This window comes from Tursiops truncatus, chromosome 7, assembly GCF_011762595.2.
Source record: "Tursiops truncatus isolate mTurTru1 chromosome 7, mTurTru1.mat.Y, whole genome shotgun sequence".
NCBI classification, from domain to species: Eukaryota; Metazoa; Chordata; class Mammalia; order Artiodactyla; family Delphinidae; genus Tursiops; species Tursiops truncatus.
The window spans coordinates 8,494,327-8,515,731 of record NC_047040.1 but is presented as its reverse complement, the minus strand read 5'-3'; the positions used below and the strand labels follow the sequence as shown (position 1 = coordinate 8,515,731).

Sequence of the window (21,405 nt, the reverse complement as noted above, 5' to 3'; positions counted from 1 at the left end):
GTGCTTCCATTGCAGGGGGTCACGTGTTCGATCCCTAGTCAGGGAACTAGAGCCCGCATGCCATGTGGCAAAAAATAAATAAAGATCATCATAGATTGCTCATAGTTTAAAATTATTTAATTACTTCTACATTGGCAACAGCATTTATGCCCTGTTTCAAATTTATATTCCTTCCCTTGTGTGAAAGTTATTGGAAAATATTTTGTTCATTTCAGTTCTACTGAGCACTTCAGATTTTATTCAATATTTGTTTTATTTTAACTCAAAATTCAATATTTTACAAAAAATATTTACTAAGAATTTTGGGTGAAAACGAATAAAATAATCCTCAAGAACAATCAGATGGATTTTAATGTGCCAGAATTTCTCTTCAGGACTATGAAAATATCTTAAAATAACTGCTTTATTCTGAACCACAATTTGACCCCTGTGCTCATGCAGGCAGATAGGTATCTGCAAAACAAGTAATGTCAGATTGAAAATAGCATCATTATATTTAATGAAAAGACTTGTATGAAAGAAACCTTCATTGATTTGTGTTTACAGATAAATTTATTAAAATATTCATTGAGTATATTATAAAAATACCAAACATTATTATTTTATAATACTGTGCCAATGCCGACCCTTCTCACCCACATTCACTCACTTTCTTTTTTTTTTTAATATTTATTTATTTATTTTATTTTTGGCTGAATAGGGTCTTAGTTGCAGCACGCAGGATCTTGGTTGCAGCATGTGGGATCTTTTCGTTGTGGCACACAGGCTCCAGAGCACGCGGGCTCTCTAGTTGTGGCTCGCATGCTCAGTAGTTGAGGCTCATGGGCTTAGTTTCCCCACGGCATGTGGGATCTTAGTTCCCCTGCCAGGGGTCAAACCTGTGTCCCCTGCATTGGAAGGTAGATTCTTAACCACTGGACCACAGGGAAGTCCCTCACTTTTTTTTTTTAAACCTTAACTAAAAGTAGTTAAAATTGGTTCTTGGAATGTTTTTATTTTATTTTTGTATTTTTAATTAGTTTAATGGCTAAAGGACATAACTAGCTAGAACAACTACTTATTTGGCAACCTTGAGTTATTAGAAGCATAGCTGATAATCGGAGAGAAAGCAAAATAATAATAATAAAAGGGTAGATGAATCTCTCAGTTGACAAATAACTAAACCTGTGTTCTAAAACCTCATGCACATTAGGCAGAAGGCTGTCTATAAGTCCCCACTCCAAATCTTTTTGCTCTAAACACACTCACAAAAACTTCTGTCCCCCATCTTTAATGAAAACAAACATTTGCACATGGTGGTAAATCTAAATAGTACAAAAGAATATCCATTGATAAATTCACTCTTCAGAAGGTTTTTTTTTGTTGTTATTGTTTTAATATTTGAGACAGTTTTAACAAACACGTTTCCCTCCCTTCTCCAGAGTAGAGTAACAGATTAAGAGGTGGATAAGCACTTTGGTAATAGCAAAGGGGGGCAATTAAAAAACAGGAATTAACAAGTGTAGGCGTGTAGATCTACTCACAATAGAGAATTGTAGCTCTCATAACTCAGCCCTCCACAACTCTGTGGTGTAATTGATACCATAGTGTTGACTACCATATATTTAATAAAGGTTAAATCATCTTTATTCAGCTCTGTTTTGGATGACAGGAATACGTGAAATGCATTTTTTTAATTTTCATCCAAAATGACAAAAAAATATAAAAGTATGATTCTAAATGGTAGAATGAGATTTCAAATATCTGGAAACTTTATTTGTGTAGAATATCTCATTTACCAAGAACTCCAGATAAATTAATTCTTACTAAAGTAGCTTAAAGGTCAAACTCAAACTCTAATCTGACCATAACCAAAACACCTAATTGGTACTTTTTTTTCTAAAATACTTATTTTTATCCCTGATGCCTTTTAATTTATTGAACAGATTCTGTCTTCTACTTAAAGGGACAGTCTAATATCTTGACAACTTAAATATCAGTCAAAGGTATTTTTTATCTCTCAGTCATAGTATCTTTCAAACACTAACACACTAAGGAATTTTTGACAATATGCGGATTGTGTCCACTACATATTCATTCATTTGCGAAGTATTCATTGAGTTCCGTTAGCTTGTGGAGATACAGTGATGAACAAGATAAACATTTTCTGCCTTTATATCAATATAATTTATAATTTCATGAGGGGTGCAAACGCATATACTGATAATTATAGATATGGTACAGCTAAGACTAACTCACTTCAACAGGGCCCTCAGTGCAGCTGAAATATTTCTTGGCTTTTTTTTTTTTTAATTCCTTTCTTGTTCACTCTCTTTGACGAGATCAGTGAAAGAGCTAAAACTTCGCTCATTCTTCCCTGGTGACTGAATTTACCTCTTATTATTATTTTTTAATTAATTTATTTATTTTGGGCTGTGTTGGGTCTTGGTTGCTGCGCACGGGCTTTTTCTAGTTGCGGCAAGTGGGGTCTACTCTTCCTTGTGGTGCCCAGACTTCTCATTATGGTGGCTTCTCTTGTTGCAGAGCACGGTCTTTAGGTGCTCAGACTTCAGTACTTATGGCACTCAGGCTTCAATAGTTATGGCACGTGGGCTTAGTTGCTCCACGGCATGTGGGATCTTCCCAGACCAGGGCTTGAACCCATGTCCCCTGCATTGGCAGGCAGATTCTTAACCACTGCACCACCAGGGAAGTCTCTTACATCTTATTTTAATGAAAGACTTAGACCCATTTGAAAGCTCTGTCACCTTTCAACTTCTTAAAATGTCTTTCTTTTCATCCATTCTATCGTTTGGGATCATGTTGTCATTCCTCTTTACCATAACTAACTTCTACTTAAATCCTTAGTCCCAACTCTTTATGGTAATTCTTTGCAATCTTGCTGAATAAAGTATCTTCTTTTTCACACGTAGCATCCATGCCTTGAATATTCATTTCCTCAGCTTTAAGTTCTTTCTTGCAGACATGCTCAGGTTTACAGTTAATGAAAAATAAAAACCTTTCCTTATCCCTTAAGTCTCTTTCCTTCATCATTTGACTTCTTTAGAGAATTGCCTATCCTTTTTCCTTCTTACTACCCACCCAATCTATAACCCTTGTAATCAGATTTTTATCCCCAACATTCTATTAAAATAACTCTTAGAAAGTCACTAATTAACACCAATTGTTGATTTTGTGCAGTATTCATCACTGTTGACTGAGCATTTCTCTTTAAAACTTGTATCTTTTTTTTTACTTCAAAGACACCTTATCTGAGGGGCGGGGCCGTCGGGGCGGGGCCGTCGGGGCGGGGCCGTCAGCGCGAGGGCCGCTGGTCCTGGTCGGGGCTGGGTTTGGGTCGCGTTCCGGCACTTTGGACCGTGGGATTCCGGGACCTCGAGACCCCGGAACCTCTGCACCCCGGAACCATGGCACCCGGCACCCCAGTGCAGCTCCAGGCTCTGGGTGCCCGGGAGCCGTTAGAAGCGACCTGTCACCGCTGGGCCTCAGCCCATCGCCCCAGTTCTAGGTTCTGTTCCATCAACACAGTCCGCTCCGCCACCTGCAGGTCCCGTGTTCAGTGCGGCCTGAATATACTACACAAGACTGCGGTCGTGGGCTGGATCCGTGTCCTGCAGTTTGCAAGGAACAGCTGCAGCTGTCAGAAGTTCTTTTTTAAAGCTCCCATCTCATTTTGCACCCAACGTAGGCAGTACCTGCTGCTTTAAAAAATCTTATTCAATCCCCACCATAATCACAGACTATCAGTATCTTGTTTTACAGATAAGGCAGCATGCTCAGAGAGGGAAGGTCAATTTCTAGTAATTCTGAGAGGTGTGTTTGCCACAGGATTTCCACCCTGCAGACTGCGCGGGGAACAGGGCGGTCCTCTGCGCAGTGTGATAAATGCTGTTACAGCCTAAAACAGGAGGAATACTTCGGGAGGGACAGGTGCCTAAAGATGAGCCCAGAGGGTGTCAGACCAAGGGGTGGGAGGGGATGGCCTAGGCGAAGGTCCTGAAGGCAGCACGAAGGCCTGCTTCCTGTGGCTTCCATGCACCTCAGGGGAAACCTGCTGTTGGGCAACAGAGTAGAGAATGGACTGGGGGGCCGTGGGGTGGGTGGGTGGAGAGAAGGGGCTGGTCCAGGAGAGGGAGGGAGGTTCCTACACACACACAAAAAAAACCAAAGACACCTTATCCTGCCTGCGTTCTTTGTCTTTCTTACAGAATCTTTTCTAAGTCTTATTCTACCCTCTTAATACGTAGATTTTCAGAGGTTCCTATCCTGTTGACTTTTCTCCTTCTTCATTTTCTCCTTCCATTCACTCTTACGGTTTTCCATTAACTTGTTGAAAAAAACTCCTAAAACTCTATTTCCAGCCCAATGACTGTGATCTTGTGGTCATGAGATGAGACAAGCAGCATACTTAAGGGTTAGGAGCTCAGACAAACCAATTTCTCTGAGCTTTAACTTCTACATTTGTAAAAAGGAGGTGATGTAACCTGCTCTGCCTACTTCACAGCAGCATTTGACCCAGTTGATCATTTCCCCTTCCCCTTCCTTAAAATAGTTTCTTTGCTTAGCTTCCACTAGACCACACTGTTGGATTTTCTCCTACCTCATTACTACTCCTGTGTAGTCTCCTTTACTTGTTCTCTTTCATCTCAACCTGTTTAATATTGGGGCTCCTCTGGGACTCATTTCTGGATCTCCTGTCCCTTCACACTTGGTGATCTCAGACACACTTAAGGCTTTGAATACTACCTATATACTAAAACTCCCAAATTTGTATCTCTAGCCTAGGCCTTTCCTTCAAACTCCAGACTGTTACATTCAATTACCTACTCAGTATTTCCCTTAGATGTCTAAAAACATCTCAAACTCAAAATGTCCAAAATTGAACTTTTGCCCTTTCCCTCCAAATCTGTTCTATCTATTGGTTTCTTTATCTCAGTTAAAGGCCGTTGCATTCTTCCAGTCTCTTTTTTTTTCACGTCTTACCATCAGGAAATCTTGTTTATTCTACTTCAATATATGTACCAAATTTCAAACTTTTTCCCCCATGTTCATGACTACCACCGAGTCACAGTTATATCTTAACCAGATTTGTGAGATAGCCTCTTAACTCATCTTCTTTCTTCTACCTTTGCCCTCTGGTCTCAGTAGAGCAGCCAAAATTACCATTTTTAAACAAGTCAGATCATATCATTCCTTTGCTTAGAATCCTGACTGCCCTTCACTTCACTCATAGTAAAAACCAAGTTTCCTATAGTCTGGCCCTGTTTTCAACTACTCTTCCCCTCTTCACTACACTCGAACTATTGGCCTCTTTGCCACTCCTCAAACATGCTGGGCGTCATTCCCCCACAGGGCCCTTGCTTGAGCTGTTTCCTCTACCTAATATACTCCTTCTCTGGATAGCCACTTGGCTCACTTCTTCACTGCCTTCTTTTCTTTGCTTAAATATCACCTATCATTGAAGCCTGCCTTTACTACTCTAATGAATACTGCAAAATGCCCCCTTCTCTTGGCTCTTCCAATACGCCTTACCTTGATTTACTTTTTTGGTTCTCCTTAGAACTTCACCTTTTTACTTACTTTATCATTTATTGTTTATTGTCTTTCTCCTACTAGAATGTAGTCTTTGTCTTTTTTGTTCACTGTTCTCTTTGAGTTTATCCTGCTTGGAGTTTGTTAAGTTTCTAGTCTCTCATCAAAATTTGGGAAGTTTTTGGCTATTATTTCTTCAAGAGTTCTTTCAGCCTTCTCTTTCTCTTCTCCCATTGGGACTCCCATTATGCGTATGTTGGTGTGTTTTGTGTCACCCACAGGTCTCTTAGGCTCTGTTCATTTTGCTTCATTCTTTTTCTGCTCCTCAGATTGGATAATCTCAACTAACCTAACTTCAATTCTCAATTAACCTAACTTAATATTATCAGTTAACCTTATTTGATTCTTTTTTCTGCCTGCTCAATTCTGCTGTTGAACCCCCTCTAGAGAATTTTTCATTTCTTAGTTTGATGATTTGAAGGGCAGGGGGAAACATGCTGATAATTCTGTAACTTTTTGAATGTTACACATTTCTCTAGGTTCAGGAATGCAATCTGAGATTTTTAAGAGCCATGTTTCTTATTATGGTGAAGTAGCAATTTCTTTATATAAATCTTTTCAGTCTACTTTCTTCTCACCTATTTGAGATATTTTCACTCCATTTTGGCAGCACCTGAAAGAAATTAATCTGTTTGGAAACTTACCAAAAGCTTGTCTAAAACTATAATTATTTTTAGTTTTCTGAAGTCCAATAAGATGTTAAAAAAGAAACATTAAAGATTGCACTAAATTTGTAAGGTTTGGGGCAAGATCTGTGTGGTTTTGTTTTCCTTGTGGTACTTTACATGTAGTAGATAGATAATTCAGTAAATACTAAATTGATGGTAAAAAAAAACTCATAAAAACGGTAGTAAAAAACTACAAATAGCAGTAGCTTAGGATACAGAGTTTCATAGGACAAGTGTTTTTGGGAAATGAAACTGTTTTCTTCTTTTTCAGTTATTTTTGTGATAATATTTTATGTATGTTTTATGTTGTGATGAAAACAAAATTCAAAATGTTAAATATCTCCCCTCTTTTAATGGTATTCACTTTTTAAATTTTTATAAACTAGCCAAGAAATAAAGAGAGCAAGAAATGTTGCTAGAATTCCCACAACATGTAGCTCCATTGTTGAGAACAAATGCAGCTAGCAAATTTGTAATTGTCTGAGTAAATATACTTTTAAATTTAATATATCAAAATGTAAATATGAGGAAAAGCTAAGTCATAGGTAACACATTTTGTGCTAATCAAAGTGTTGAATTCCTTGCTCTCTAACTATCCCCAGCCAATATAACAAAATCCACTATTTTTCCTGTGACTTGAACATTTCTAGACATTTATTTTTCTAAATATGTTCACAGAGACATAGAGATGAACTTGTGTTGCTGATCAGGGATTAGTCATTTAAATACTTAGTTTTAAATGTTGATCCAAAGCCATTAAAACAAACTACAGGAATTATTTTGTGACATTATCTTAAAGAGATAAATGTTTACATAGAAAAGCTAACATTCAAGGAGAGTCAGAATTATCTAAAATAACTGGAAAAAAGCCTTATGAATTGTTATTAAAGAGTTAGTGTATTTTCTATTAATTTGCAAGTTCTTTCTCCTTCCCTTGCCTTGCCCCCCTCTTTCTCAGTTGCATCCCTGTGTGTAATATAATGTTTTTTGGTCTTCTATATTTCCTGTAAATTGATAGTTAGATCTAGAGGCTTGGTCACATTCTGGTTCAATTTTTCACTCTTTCTCTTCTCCTTCTCCTCCTTCCCCTCCTCCTTCCTCCCTCTCCTCCTCCTCCTTTTTTATTAAGAAGGGGCTGGCAGTGCACATAAGGTGTAAGGTCTAGTTGTTTCTCTTTTCATGATGTTAGCGTCTTTGATAATGATGCTGTTGTCCATTAATTCATTACCAGTTTCAAGATGGTGATGATATAATTTTATCATTTATTAGCTTAGTTTTAAAAATTAGACATATATACCAACATGTATTATGTATTTGGATAAAGATTAATGTAAGTTTTGCTTTCAGTGAATGTTTGCATTGCGATCATTGCTTAGAAAAATTCTTTTGTCCTTTTAGAGCTGCCTGTTGAAAAATTAAAATAAACCTAGAATATTATGATTTTATTGTACTCTTGAAGAGGTTGAATGTCTAAGCTAATTAAAGAATTTGTCGTTCCTTGTCTTAACAAATTTTCTGAAGAAGGTGTCAGAGTTGGAACTATTATTAGACTGAGAAACATAAAAGAATTTTTTATGTGCTTTTGAGTTTATAGCCCTCACAACCTATATCAGTCTTTTATGGTAATCAACTAGGTAAAGCTCTTTGCGTTAGGCTCCCAGGCAAAGCTCTGTATTTATGTTCGCAGGCAAAATTTTTTTTCTAAACCTCATGAAATTGTTAATGCCCTATTCTAAGTATAATACTTTTAACAAGTGGGAGATCATAAAATAAATGAAGTTTTAAGATACGTTTAGGATAAGCTCTTTGTGAGTCACTTTTCCCTGGAATGTCCTGTCCTTGCTGCAGCTGAGGGGCAAGGTAGGTAAAGTGTTCTCTGTGCCATTAGCTCCCTAAAAAGTTGGTGAGGAAATCTGGAGGTCAGAACCCTGTATATAACCAGTTTTCTAGGTTTAATATCCAACTTGTTTTACATTGTTTTGAATGAACTTTTGGGTATGAGTTGCCTTACCTTTCTTAAAAAATAAGAGCCCAAACTACAGCATACTAGTAACCAAATTCCTGGTTCTGGCCCAAAGGCAATTTCTGGTTATGCATTAAGATTTTAGTAATTATAGTATAGTATTCTACTCTACCACACCACTAACTCCCCAGCATAAATAAGGTGGAGCAGATATCATTTTATGCATGAAGCAGTTAAGTCTCAGAGAGACTTAATGATTGCCATTCTATTAATAAATGGCTGCACTAGAATTGGAATCCAGGTTTTTCAAATTCCAAGCCCACGTTCTCTCTACCACAGCATGTTGAAAACGAAAGGGAGAGGAGGAAGAGAGAGCTCGTTTAAGGAATCACTGTATTATTTCAAGTGAGAGATGATCAGGGTCTAAAACAAGCAGTGCAAACAGAAACAAGATTTAAAGGTTTCACTTGATTGGGCAGATTAGATGTGGGGAATGAGAGAATAGAATGATTGAAAATGTGAGTTTTCTTGGTGTATAGATGAATAGTCATGACGGAAAGAGAAGCAGTTTAGGGGAGGGGTGCCCTTTATTCCTCTTTCTGTACAGAATTCTGTGTATTGACTGAGGTATTTGTGGACTATTTAGTTAAAGATGTTCAACGGGCACTTCAAAATTCAGGATGCTGCTCAGATTATTTGGAGTCTGTTGGTAGGGAGTACAAGGGACTTAAACAGAGGGAATACTCTTAATTCCTGTGTCATTATGGTAATCCTGTGGCACCTACCTAATGAAAATATAAATTCATAACTCTGCCAAGGGACTACCGTGAGGTTTATGTCCTCACCAAATTCCCGCTGCGATGGACCAAACCCATGTGCTTAGAACAGTGTTTCTGCCTGTATACGTATAGTGCTATATTTTTTCCTTTTCTAGGGAAGATAGATTAGAAAAGACACATATTCTTGAAAGCATTTTGATTAATACAATTTAATATTGAGGTTGTACAAAATATTCAATAAACAGTAGTTAATAGCCAGTATGTTTTTAAAAAAAGGAATTCATATGTGCACTTTATGGTTGGATAATATGGTAGTGACTTGTGCATATGCCCTTGCACAATTCCTGCTCTCTGGAAGGTTGTACAAATAGTAAGTTGGTAAGATGACTGTTAGCTACAAGCCAAGAAATTTTATTGAAACAACAAATCAGAACTTAGTTACCTGTTTCAGTGTTTTACTTTTTAAAGTAGGCCTTCCCTAGCCCTTTATGTGGTCCCCCTACTGGGAACTTCAAAGCACATAAAATTAAAAGACACACAATTAGCCCTTATGAAGTAACTCAGAGGTACTTGTTAACTCTCTCATTTTTGATTATCTAGCTGAGTTAAAAACTTCAGTGAGGAGGGGAACAAGGAAGGGCCTGATATTTTTCCCAGTGATTAACCCTTAGGATTTGAACCTAGTAGGAAATACTTGTTGGTCAAGTCTCTAAATATATATTTAGTTTGGCTCCCTTTGTCTTTTATTAAGTAATAAAAATTATTTTATCTTTAGTACCTAGCACTGTGCCACTAATTTATGGGAAAAAGTACAGAAGACACAGTCTCCATCCTTGCCCCTTGAGACATGTGCAGTCTTGAGTGGTTTTATTTATAATTTGTTATGTGATAAGATGTTTGAGTTTGTCAGAGGATTTGAGTATCAAAGTATGGACAGAACTGGGCTTCCCTGGTGGCCCAGTGGTTATGAATCCACCTGCCAATGCAGGGGACACGTGTTCGAGCCCTGGTCCGGGAAGATCCCACACGCCTCGGCGCAACTAAGCCCATGCACCACAACTACTGAGCCTACGCTCTAGAGCCCGCGAGCCGCAGCTACTGAAGCCTGCACACCTAGAGCCCGTGCTCCGCAACAAGAGAAGCCACCACAATGAGAAGCCCGCGCACCGCAACAAAGAGGTAGCCCCTGCTCGCCGCAACTAGAGAAAGCCCGTGCGCCGTAACTAGAGAAAGCCCGCGTGCAGCAACAAAGACCCAACACAGCCAAAAATAAAATAAATAATAAAAATAGATACATTTAAAAAAAAATTATGGACAGAACTTTTAAGTTCTTAGCCCAATGCAAGTGAAAAATAAAAGTTAAATAATGATGGGACTTAACCTTATGGTGCAGTGGTTAAGAATCTGCCTGCCAATGCAGGGGACACAGGTTTGAGCTCTGGTCCAGGAAGATCCCACATGCTGCGGAGCAACTAAGCCCGTGCACCACAACTGCTGAGCCCGCGCACCTAGAGCCCGTGAGCCACAGCTACTAAGCCTGCACGCCTAGAGCCCGTGCTCCACGACAAGAGAAGCCACCGCATTGAGAAGCCCGTGCACTGCAATAAAGAGTAGCCCCCGCTCACCACAACTAGAGAAAGCCCGCACACAGCAACGAAGACCTAATGCAGCCAAAAATTAATTAATTATTTATTTTTAAAAAGTTAAACAATGATGCTGTCAACTACAGTAATTCTCCAGCAACCTCTTTGGTATGATATCACCTTTAAAATTTCATTTTTATTTCATAGGAATATTTCTCATTGATGAAATGTCCTGTAATAATGAACACTGATTTAAAACCTTTGATGATTGATTCATTTTTAAAAGCCATAGAATTGTAAAGTGGAACAGACCTTATGGAACTTTTAGTCCAATTCGTTCTTTTTCTGATGTGAAAAGGGACCCCAAAGTGTATGGTTAATTGAACCTTGTCTAAAATTATCCCAGCTATTTAGAGGCAAAACAGGAACTAGAACATGGGTTTTTTACTTCTTATATAACTTACTGTTATTTACCTCAGTACTCATTAACTGAAAGCATATGTGTATTTGTTCATTTGTTTTTATATTATTCCTGCATGATAGTCAAGAAATATTATCTCTAGTTACAGAAAAGAAAATTTAAGTGATTTGCCTGATGTCATGTACTGAGAAACTAACAAAACTAAGACTAGAACCCAGATCTTCTGTTTCCTAGTACATTGCTTTCTTTATACTATTCTTCTGTATTGTTGCCACTAGATTGTTTACAGATTTTTCGTACTAGGAGCTAGCTTCATCAAACTGAGAAAGAACATTTTCAAGAAAGAGTGATAGCAGAGTTCTACCTTTTTTTCTTTTTTGAGGTATGGTTGATGTATAATATATGTTTCAGATGTACAACAGTGATTCACAATTTTAAAAGATTATGTTCCATATATAGTTACCATAAAATATTGGCTGTATTTCCTGTGTTGTACAATATACCCTTGTAACTTATTTATATTATACATAATAGTTTGTACTCTTAATCGCCTACCCCTATCTTGCCTCTCCCCTAAAATTCCACCTTTATAGACAGTTTGCATAAACTTGGCTCTACTCCATTTGAAATTTGAATTTACCATTCACTGGAGTTTGAGGCTAGAGGACAATTTCAACATAGAATTATAGATTTAAATTGGTCTGTAGGTAATAACTGCTTTTATTCACAACAGGATACTTTTTTTAAAAAACGTTCTATTGGGCTTCCCTGGTGGCGCAGTGGTTGAGAGTCCGCCTGCTGATGCAGGGGACACAGGTTCGTGCCCCGGTCCGGGAAGATCCCACATGCCGCGGAGCGGCTGGGCCCGTGAGCCATGGCCGCTGAGCCTGCACGTCCGGAGCCTGTGCTCCGCAACGGGAGAGGCCACAGCAGTGAGAGGCCCGCATACCGCAAAAAAAAAGAAAAAAAAAGAAAAAGCGTTCTAATGAAACGTAATATATTAATAGTCTCTTTTTAAGTTTTTATTGAAGTGTAGTATACATCTAAAAATATGAACATAATTAGCCTACAGCTTGATGAATTTTCGTAACTGAACACACCTGTGTAACCAGCACCTAGTTCAACATCAGTACCAGCCTTCCAGAAACTCCCCTTACAGTCTCTTCTAGTTACTACACCCAACCTGCTGCCCCCTCAGGAGTGACCACTATAACAGGATAGTCCTTCAAAGATGAGATCAGATACTTCATTTGTCAAGGTTGTCCTCTCTTCTGTATTTGCTGCAAATATGAAGAAGATGAGAAAAGAACAATTTCTCTATTCTTATCAACACAAAAATAATTGCTGAAGACAAAAAAAATCAGAATTTTTTCATACCAAGTCTTATTTAACAATTTAATATTCAATCAGAGTAATACTGGGAGTTTTAAATCTTTTGTGCAGCTTTGGAAACATCTTGGAGTCTCTGTAAGTGACTTTTGTCTTCTGAAACAAGACACAGAGTAAGCAGGAGTTATAAGAATGGACGTAGGGCAGTGTTCCCCGTCCCCATTACCCCACCCCCCCACCCCCCGTAGGGCTGTTCCCCACCCTGGAGAAGACAGAAGGGAATGAGTAATGCTGTGATGCAGAGCTGTGGTTGAGGGATCACTGATATGTTCCTCTTTCTTTTCATATATTCTCTGAATGTTGAAGATAGCTTTCTAATATCAATAATTAGAATTCTGTTGGAGATTTTTAATTCTGTAACTTCTGTGTTAAATATAACTCTGTTGTTTCCCATAACTTTCAAAAAATTGATTAAAATTCTTCCATCTTGATTTAAAATATGTTATCTATAACACTGTCTTCACTTTCTCTGTTTCTTATCAGGACCCCTGAACAGTGCCCCAGTGTCGTTTCATTGTTGTCAGAGAGTTACAATCCTCATGTGCGTTATGGAGCTGCAATGGCCCTGGGCATCTGCTGTGCTGGTACAGGAAACAAGGTAAAGGCCAAAGCCAATGCGGTCAGTTCTTTTCTGGCGCCAGACTGTTTTCTGTAGCCGAAAAGTTTATGTAACAGTTGTAAAAATACAAGTGTGGTGTGATCTGTAAGACTTAACTTGCCTCACAAGTTAAGCTTCCCAGAACTTCCTCACTTAACTATTCTGGATTGCTCAAAGCCGTTTAAGAACAAACCACCACATTACATGGATGGCTCTAATGAAAACAATGCTGTTGAATTTTTTATGAAAGCATTGATTTCTTTAAAAAGAAGAAATAGTATTTTTTTCTTTGAAGAGCTACTCTGGCTTTACATTGTTATTTTACATGTTTAATTTGCATAATAAGTATTGTGGAAATCAAAGTTCTTACTTGAGGCCACCACAGTCAACTCAGTTTGATTTTTTTGTGTGTTTGTTTTAAGTTTATATTTAACTGCTGTTTGCCTGTTTTCTCAAGAACATGATAGATAACCTGGTATTTGTTAAGCCCACAAAATTGACAAAATAAAGACTTGGGTTAGGTACATTGATGATTTGAAAACAGTTTGTCATGAGAGTCATAAAGAAATGCACCAATGCTTTAGTAACAAGTATTCTTGATTCACAGCAGTAACATAAATCACCACATTTTGCCTTTCATAGAGCACATGAACACACCTTGGCCAGTTCCCCAAAAGGTGCACTTTTCTTTTAATAGCACACAGGCATGTGTGTGTGTGTGTGAGAGAGAGAGAGAGAGAGAGAGAGAGGGGGGGGGGGGGGGGAAGAAGAACATGATTATATTCCCAGTGTCTTTACATCAGAAAGGAGCCACTTTTTAAAAATCATCTCTTGTCCGAACTAAAGTAAAGCATAATTATTAGTTTATTGATTGATTCCAGGAATTACATTTTAATTTGCTTGACTTTTTCTCTAATAAAGAGTATTAGTATTGGATACAAATAATTTTTTTCTAGTCACATAAAACATTATTAAAGCTAGGAATTAAAATAGGCATTTTCACTATATATGGCGAGAATTGTATAAAAATTTATAGAGACATGCCCTTCCAATATTCTTATTCTGTCTCCTTACCCTGCTTTATTTTTCTTCATCACCACCTGACATTGTTTTTCTTTTTGCGGTACGCGGGCCTCTCACTGCCGTGGCCTCTCCCGTTGCGGAGCACAGGCTCCGGACGTGCAGGCCCAGTGGCCACGGCTCACGGGCCCAGCCGCCCTGCGGCATGTGGGATCCTCCCGGACTGGGGCACGAACCCACGTCCCCTGCATCGGCAGGTGGACTCTCAACCACTGCGCCACCAGGGAAGCCCCACCTGACATATTTTTACACCTACTTATTTATTGTCTGTCTTCTCTCCACTGAAATGTAAGGTCCCTGAGAACAGAATGTTCACTGCTAAAACCTAAAGTCAGACCTGGCACATAGTAGAGTTTCAGTAAATATTTGTCGAATGATGAAGGGAAGATCATTTTAAGGATATGATGATGAACAAGTTGGACGTGGTCTCTGTCCTCACAGTTTTGTTTTTTAAATGTTTTCATTTCTTTTGGAGGAGAATTTCTTACATGAGAATGTATCTTCAGTGTTATTAGAAAAGTCATTGTGTGTATAAAATACAGTCTATAGAAATAGGCCTTCATTTTTTTCTAGGACACATCTGTTCTGTAAACAAAGGAAAAATATAGTTGGATGTTTTACTAAGTATTTTCTCCCTCCGGTATTTAGTAGACATTTATGTCAGACCTCATAAGTTAAATGTAAATTAGATTTTTTGCTTTCCAGATTATTCTAAACTTAATATGCTATCTAGGAGCAAATGTTCTTTGAGACACAGTATCTGACAATTTAATTCAATGAATATTCTTCATTACTCATGCTAAACAAGTCTGCTTTATTTCTAGATAGTTTGTATGATCTACGTATCAATACCTATCTGTCTGAAACTTGGCACGTTAATTTTGTTTCTTAAAAGCCTGAAACACCTATTTAGTCTAAAATGTATCTTTGAGATCATATCACATACCTCAAAGGCCAAGTTAGTGTCTTTTAACTTATAAGTTGGAAATTTTCTTATATTTTTATCATGAATACTTCATAAACAATATTGACAATATGAGTAACATTTGCAAAACTTTCTCTTCTAAACAACGGCACTACATTTTTCAGGGAAGTGAGGAAAAGGAATACATTTATATGGTATTTGTATTATTTATTAATCGCTCTGATTTTTCTCTTTTGAATTTTATTTTATTTTTTTATACAGCAGGTTCTTATTAGTTATCTATTTTATACATATTGGTGTATATATGTCAATCCCAATCTCCCAATTCATCACACCACCACCATCCCTCCGCCACTTTCCCCCCTTAGTGTCCATACGTTTCTTCTCTACTTCTATGTCTCTATTTCTGCCCTACAAACCGGTTCATCTGTACCGTTTTTCTAGGTTCCACATATATGTGTTAATATACGATATTTGTTTTTCTTTCTGACTTACTTCACTCTCTATGACAGTCTCTAGGTCCATCCACAAATGACCCAAGTTTTTTCCTTTTTATGGCTGAGTAATATTCCATTGTATATATGTACCACATCTTCTTTATCCATTCGTCTGTTGATGGGCATTTAGGTGGCTTCCATTACCTGGCTATTGTAAATAGTGCTGCAGTGAACATTGGGGTGCATGTGTCTTTTTGAATTATAGTTTTCTCTGGGTAAATGCCCAGTAGTGGGATTGCTGGGTCATATGGTAATTCTATTTTTAGTTTTTTAAGGAACCTCCATACTGTTCTCCATAGTGGCTGTATCAGTTTACATTCCCACCAACAGTGCAAGAGGGTTCACTTTTCTCCACACCCTCTCCAGCATTTGTCGTTTCTAGATTTTCTGATGATTCCATTCTAACTGGTGTGAGGTGATACCTCATTGTAGTTTTGATTTGCATTTGCCTAATAATTAGTGATGTTGAGCAGCTTTTCATGTGCTTCTTGGCCATCTGTATGTCTTCTTTGGAGAAATGTCTGTTTAGGTCTTCTGCCCATTTTTGGATTGGGTTGTTTGTGTTTTTAATATTGAGCTGCATGAGCTGTTTATATATTTTGGAGAGTAATCCTTTTTCCCTTGATTCGTTTGCAAATATTTTCTCCCATTCTGAGGGTTGTCTTTTCGTCGTGTTTGTAGTTTCCTTTGCTTTGCAAAAGCTTTTAAGTTTCATTAGGTCCCATTTGTTTATTTTTGTTTTTATTTCCATTACTCTAAGAGGTAGATCAAAATATCTCTTGCTGTGATTTATGTCAAAGAGTGTTCTTCTATGTTTTCCTCTAAGAGTTTTATGGTGTCTTTCCTTAGATTTAGGTCTCTAATCCATTTTGAGTTTATTTTTGTGTATGGAGTTAGGGAGTGTTCTAATTTCATTCTTTTACATGTAACTGTCCAGTTTCCCCAGCACCACTTACTGAAGAGACTATCTTTTCTCCATTGTGTATCCTTGCCTCCTTTGTCATAGATTAGTTGACCCTAGGTGTGTGGGTTTATCTCTGGGCTTTCTATCCTGTTCCATTGATCTATATTTCTGGTTTTCTACCAGTACCATATTGTCTTGGTTACTGTAGCTCTGTAGTATAGTCTGAAGTCACAGAGTCTGATTCCTCCAGCTCCATTTTTTTCCCTCAAGACTGCTTTGGCTATTTGGGGTCTTCTCTGTCTCCATACAGATTTTTAGACTTTTTTGTTCTAGTTCTGTAAAAAACGCCATTGGTAATTTGATAGGGATTGCATTGAATCTGTAGATTGCTTTAGGTAGTATAGTCATTTTCACAATATTGATTCCTCTGATCCAAGAACATGGTATATCTCTCCATCTGTTTGTATCATCTTTAATTTCTTTCATCAGTGTCTTAATAGTTTTCTGTATACAGGTCTTTTGTCTCCCTAGGTAGGTTTACTCCTAGGTATTTTATTCATTTTTTACAGTGGTAAATGGGAGTGTTTCCTAATTTCTCTTTCAGATTTTTCATCATTAGTGTATAGGAATGCAAGAGATGACTGTGCGTTAATTTTGTATCCTTCAGCTTTACCATATTCATTGATTAGCTCTAGTAGTTTTCTGGTAGCATCTTTAGGATTCTCTATATATAGTATCATGTTATCTGCAAACAGTGACAGTTATACTTCTTCTTTTCCAATTTGTATTCCTTTTATTTCTTTTTCTTCTCTGATTGCTGTGGCTAGAACTTCCAAAACTATGTCGAATAATAGTGGCGAGAGTGGACATCCTTGTCTTGTTCCTGATCTTAGAGGAAATGCTTTCAGTTTTTCACCATTGAGAATGATGTTTGCTGTAGGTTTGTCATAGATGGTCTTTATTATGTTGAGGTAGGTTCTCTCTATGCCCACTTTCTGGAGAGTTTTTACCATAAATGGGTGTTGAATTTTGTCATAAGCTTTTTCTGCATCTATTGAGATGATCATATGGTTTTTCTTCTTCAGTTTGTTAATATGGTGTATCACATTGATTGATTTGTGTATATTGAAGAATCTTTGCATCTCCGGAATAAACCCCACTTGATCATGGTGTATGATCCTTTTAATGTGTTGTTGGATTCTGTTTGCTAGTATTTTGTTGAGGATTTTTGCATCTATATTCATCAGTGATATTGGTCTGTAATTTTCTTTTTTTGTTGTATCTTTGTCTGGTTTTGGTATCAGGGTGATGGTGGCCTCATAGAATGAGCTTGGGAGTGTTCTTTGCAATTTTCTGGAAGAGTTTGAGAAGGATGGGTGTTAGCTCTTCTCTACATGTTTGATAGAATTCACCTGTGAAGCGATCTGGTTCTGGACTTTTGTTTGTTGGAAGATTTTTACTCACAGTTTCAATTTCATTACTTGTGATTTGTCTGTTCATATTTTCTGTTTCTTCCTGGTTCAGTCTTGGAAGGTTATACCTTTCTACAAATTTTTCCATTTCTTCCAGGTTGTCCATTTTGTTGGCATAGAGTTGCTTGTAGTAGTCTCTCAGGATGCTTTGTATTTCTGCGGTGTCTTTTGTAACTTCTTCTTTTTCATTTCTAATTTTATTGATTTGAGTCCTCTCCCTCCTTTTCTTGATGAGTCTGGCTAATGGTTTATCAATTTTGTTTATCTTCTCAAAGAACCAGCGTTTAGTTTTATTGATCTTTTCTGTTGTTTTCTTTGTTTCTATTTCATTTATTTCTGCTCTGATCTTTATGATTTCTTTCCTTCTGCTAACTTTGCATTTCGTTTGTTCTTCTTTCTCTAGTTCCTTCAGGTGTAAGGTTAGACTGTTTATTTGAGACTTTTCCTGTTTCTTGAGGTAGGCTTGTATAGCTATAAACTTCCCTCTTAGAACTGCTTTTGCTGCATCCCATAGGTTTTGGATTGTCATATTTGTCTCTAGGTATGTTTTGATTTCCTCTTTGATTTCTTCAGTGATCTCTTGGTAATTTAGTAACGTATTGTTTAGCCTCCATGTGTTTGTGTTTTTTAGGTTTTTTTCCCTGTAATTGATTTCTAATCTCATAGTGTTGAGGTCAGAAAAGTTGCTTGATATGATTTCAGTTTTCTTAAATTTACTGAGGCTTGTTTTGTGACCCAAGATGTGATCTATCCTGGAGAATGTTCTGTGTGCACTTGAGAAGAAAGTGTAATCTGCTGTTTTTGGATGGAATATCATATAAATATCAATTAAATCTATCTGGTCTATTGTGTCATTTAAAGCTTATGTTTCCTTATTAATTTTCTGTCTGGATGATCTGTCCATTGGTGTAAGTGAGGTGTTAAATTCCCCCACTATTATTGTGTTACTGTTGATTTCCTCTTTTATAGCTGTTAGCAGTTGCCTTATGTATTGAGGTGCTCCCGTGTTGGGTGCATATATATTTATAATTGTTATATCTTCTTCTTGGATTGATCCCTTGATAATTATGTAGTGTCCTTCCTTGTCTCTTGTAACACTGTTTATTTTAGAGTCTATTTTCTCTGATATGAATATTGCTACTCCAGCTTTCTTTTGATTTCCATTTGCATGGAATATCTTTTTCCATCCCCTCACTTTCAGTCTGTATGTGTCCCTAGGTCTGAAGTGGGTCTCTTGTAGACAGCATATATATGGGTCTTGTTTTTGTATCCATTCAGAGAGCCTGTATCTTTTGGTTGGAGCTTTTAATCTATTCATGTTTAAGGTAATTATCGATATGTATGTTCCTATTACCATTTTCTCAATTGTTTTGGGTTTGTTTTTGTAGATCCTTTTCTTCTCTTGTGTTTCCCACTTAAAGAAGTTCCTTTAGCGTTTGTTGTAGAGCTGGTTTGGTGCTGCTGTATTCTTTTAGCTTCTGCTTGTCTTTAAACTGTTGATTTCTCCATTGAATCTGAATGAGATCCTTGCTGGGTAAAGTAATCTTGGTTGTAGGTTCTTCCCTTTTATCACTTGAAATATATCATGCCACTCCCTTCTGGCCTGTAGAGTTTCTGCTGAGAAATCAGCTGTTAGCCTTATGGGAGTTCCCTTGTATGTTATTTGTCATTTTTTCCCTTGTTGCTTTCAGTAATTTTTCTGTCTTTAATTTTTGCCAATTTGATTACTATGTGTCTTGCCATGTTTCTCCTTGGGTTTATTGTGCCTGGGACTCTCTGTGCTTCCTGGGCTTGGGTGGCTATTTCCTTTCCCATGTCAGGGAAGTTTTTGACTATAGTCTCTTCGAATATTTTCTCGGGTCCTTTCTCTCTCTCTTCTCCTTCTGGGACCCCTATAATGCGAATGTTGTTGCGTTTAATGTTGTCCCAGAGGTCTCTTAGGCTGTCTTCATTTCGTTTCATTCTTTTTTCTTTATTCTGTTCCACAGCAGTGAATTCCACCATTCTGTCTTCCAAGTCACTTATCCGTTCTTCTGCCTCAGTTATTCTGCTATTGATTCCTTCTAGTGTAGTTTTCATTTCAGTTATTGTATTGTTCATCTCTGTTTGTTCTTTAGTTCTTCTAGGTCTTTGTTAAACATTTCTTGCATCTTCTCGATCTTTGCCTTCATTGTTTTTCTGAGGTCCTGGATCATCTTCACTATCATTATTCTGAGTTCTTTTTCTGGAAGGTTTCCTATCTCCACTTCATTTAGTTGTTTTTCTGGGGTTTTATCTTGTTTTTTTATCTAGTACATAGCCCTCTGCCTTTTCATCTTGTCTCTCTTTCCGTGAATGTGTTTTTTGTTCCACAGGCTTCAGGATTGTAGTTCTTGCTTCTGCTGTCTGCCCTCTGGTGGATGAGGCCGTGTAAGAGGCTTGTGCAAGTTTCCTGATGGGAGGGACTGGTGGTGGGCAGAGCTCAGTAAAACTTTAATCAGCTTGTCTGCTGATGGAGGGGTTGGGTTCCCTCCCTGTTGGTTGTTTGGCCTGAGGCGACCCAACATTGGATCCTACCTGACTCTTTGGTGGGGCTAATGGCAGACTCTGGGAGGGCTCACGCCAAGGAGTACTTCCCAGAACTTCTGCTGCCAGTGTCCTTGTCCTTAGGGCGAGACACAGCCACCCCCTGCCTCTGCAGGAGACCCTCCAACACAAGCAGTAGGTCTGGTTCAGTCTCCTATGGGGTCACTGCTCCTTCCCCTGGGTCCCAGTGCGCACACTACTTTTTGTGTTCCCTCCAAGAGTGGAGTCTCTGTTTCCCCCAGTGCTGTTGAAGTCCTGCAACCAAATCCCACTAAGCTTCAAAGTCTGATTCTCTAGGAATTCCTCCTCCCGTTGCCAGACCCCCAGGTTGGGAAGCCTGACGTGGGGCTCAGAACCTTCACTCCAGTGGGTGGACTTCTGTGGTATAAGTGTTCTCCAGTTTGTGAGTCACCCACCCAGCAGTTATGGGATTTGATTTTACTGTGATTGCCCCCCTCCTGCCATCTCATTGTGGTTTCTCCTTTGTCTTTGGATGTGGGGTACCTTTTTTGGTGAGTTCCAGTGTCTTCCTGTCAGTGATCATTCAGCAGTTAGTTGTGATTCCAGTGCTCTCTCAAGAGGAAGTGAGCGCACATCCTTCTACTCCGCTATCTTGAACCAGTCTCTTGCTCTGATATTTCTTAAGTAAATAAATCAACGTGAAAGGAAATCTGAAGTCATTCCCCCACGCCCCCCAAAAAAGGATTCAATTTATTCTTCCTTTACTTGGCTTTGGAACAAAGGACATTTGAGAAATGACATACTGTATTAAATTAAGTTTGATAATCATATAAAATAATTGCTTTGTTCCTCCAAATTTATACCTACCTAAGGATCTTGTAAGGGGTACTGAACAAAGGTCCTGCAGGGTGTGTAATAGAAATTATATGGAGCAAAAGAGTTCTTGGTCAAATACAATGAACAGATGCTGGGCTATGCAAAGGTCTAGTAGTTTCTTTAATAAGGTTT

General features: G+C 38.1%; 1 protein-coding gene across 3 annotated transcripts in view; it reads left to right on the top strand.

The window, feature by feature from the left end:
• The window catches only part of PSMD1 (proteasome 26S subunit, non-ATPase 1), a 105,004-nt gene that overhangs the window by 51,837 nt on the left and 31,762 nt on the right, over positions 1-21,405 (top strand). For all 3 annotated transcript variants that reach the window (XM_019923520.3, XM_073807137.1, XM_019923521.3), the window contains one exon: positions 12,879-12,993. In XM_019923520.3, the coding sequence (XP_019779079.1) occupies positions 12,879-12,993 (115 nt within the window). The remainder of the gene's footprint in view (positions 1-12,878; positions 12,994-21,405) is intronic.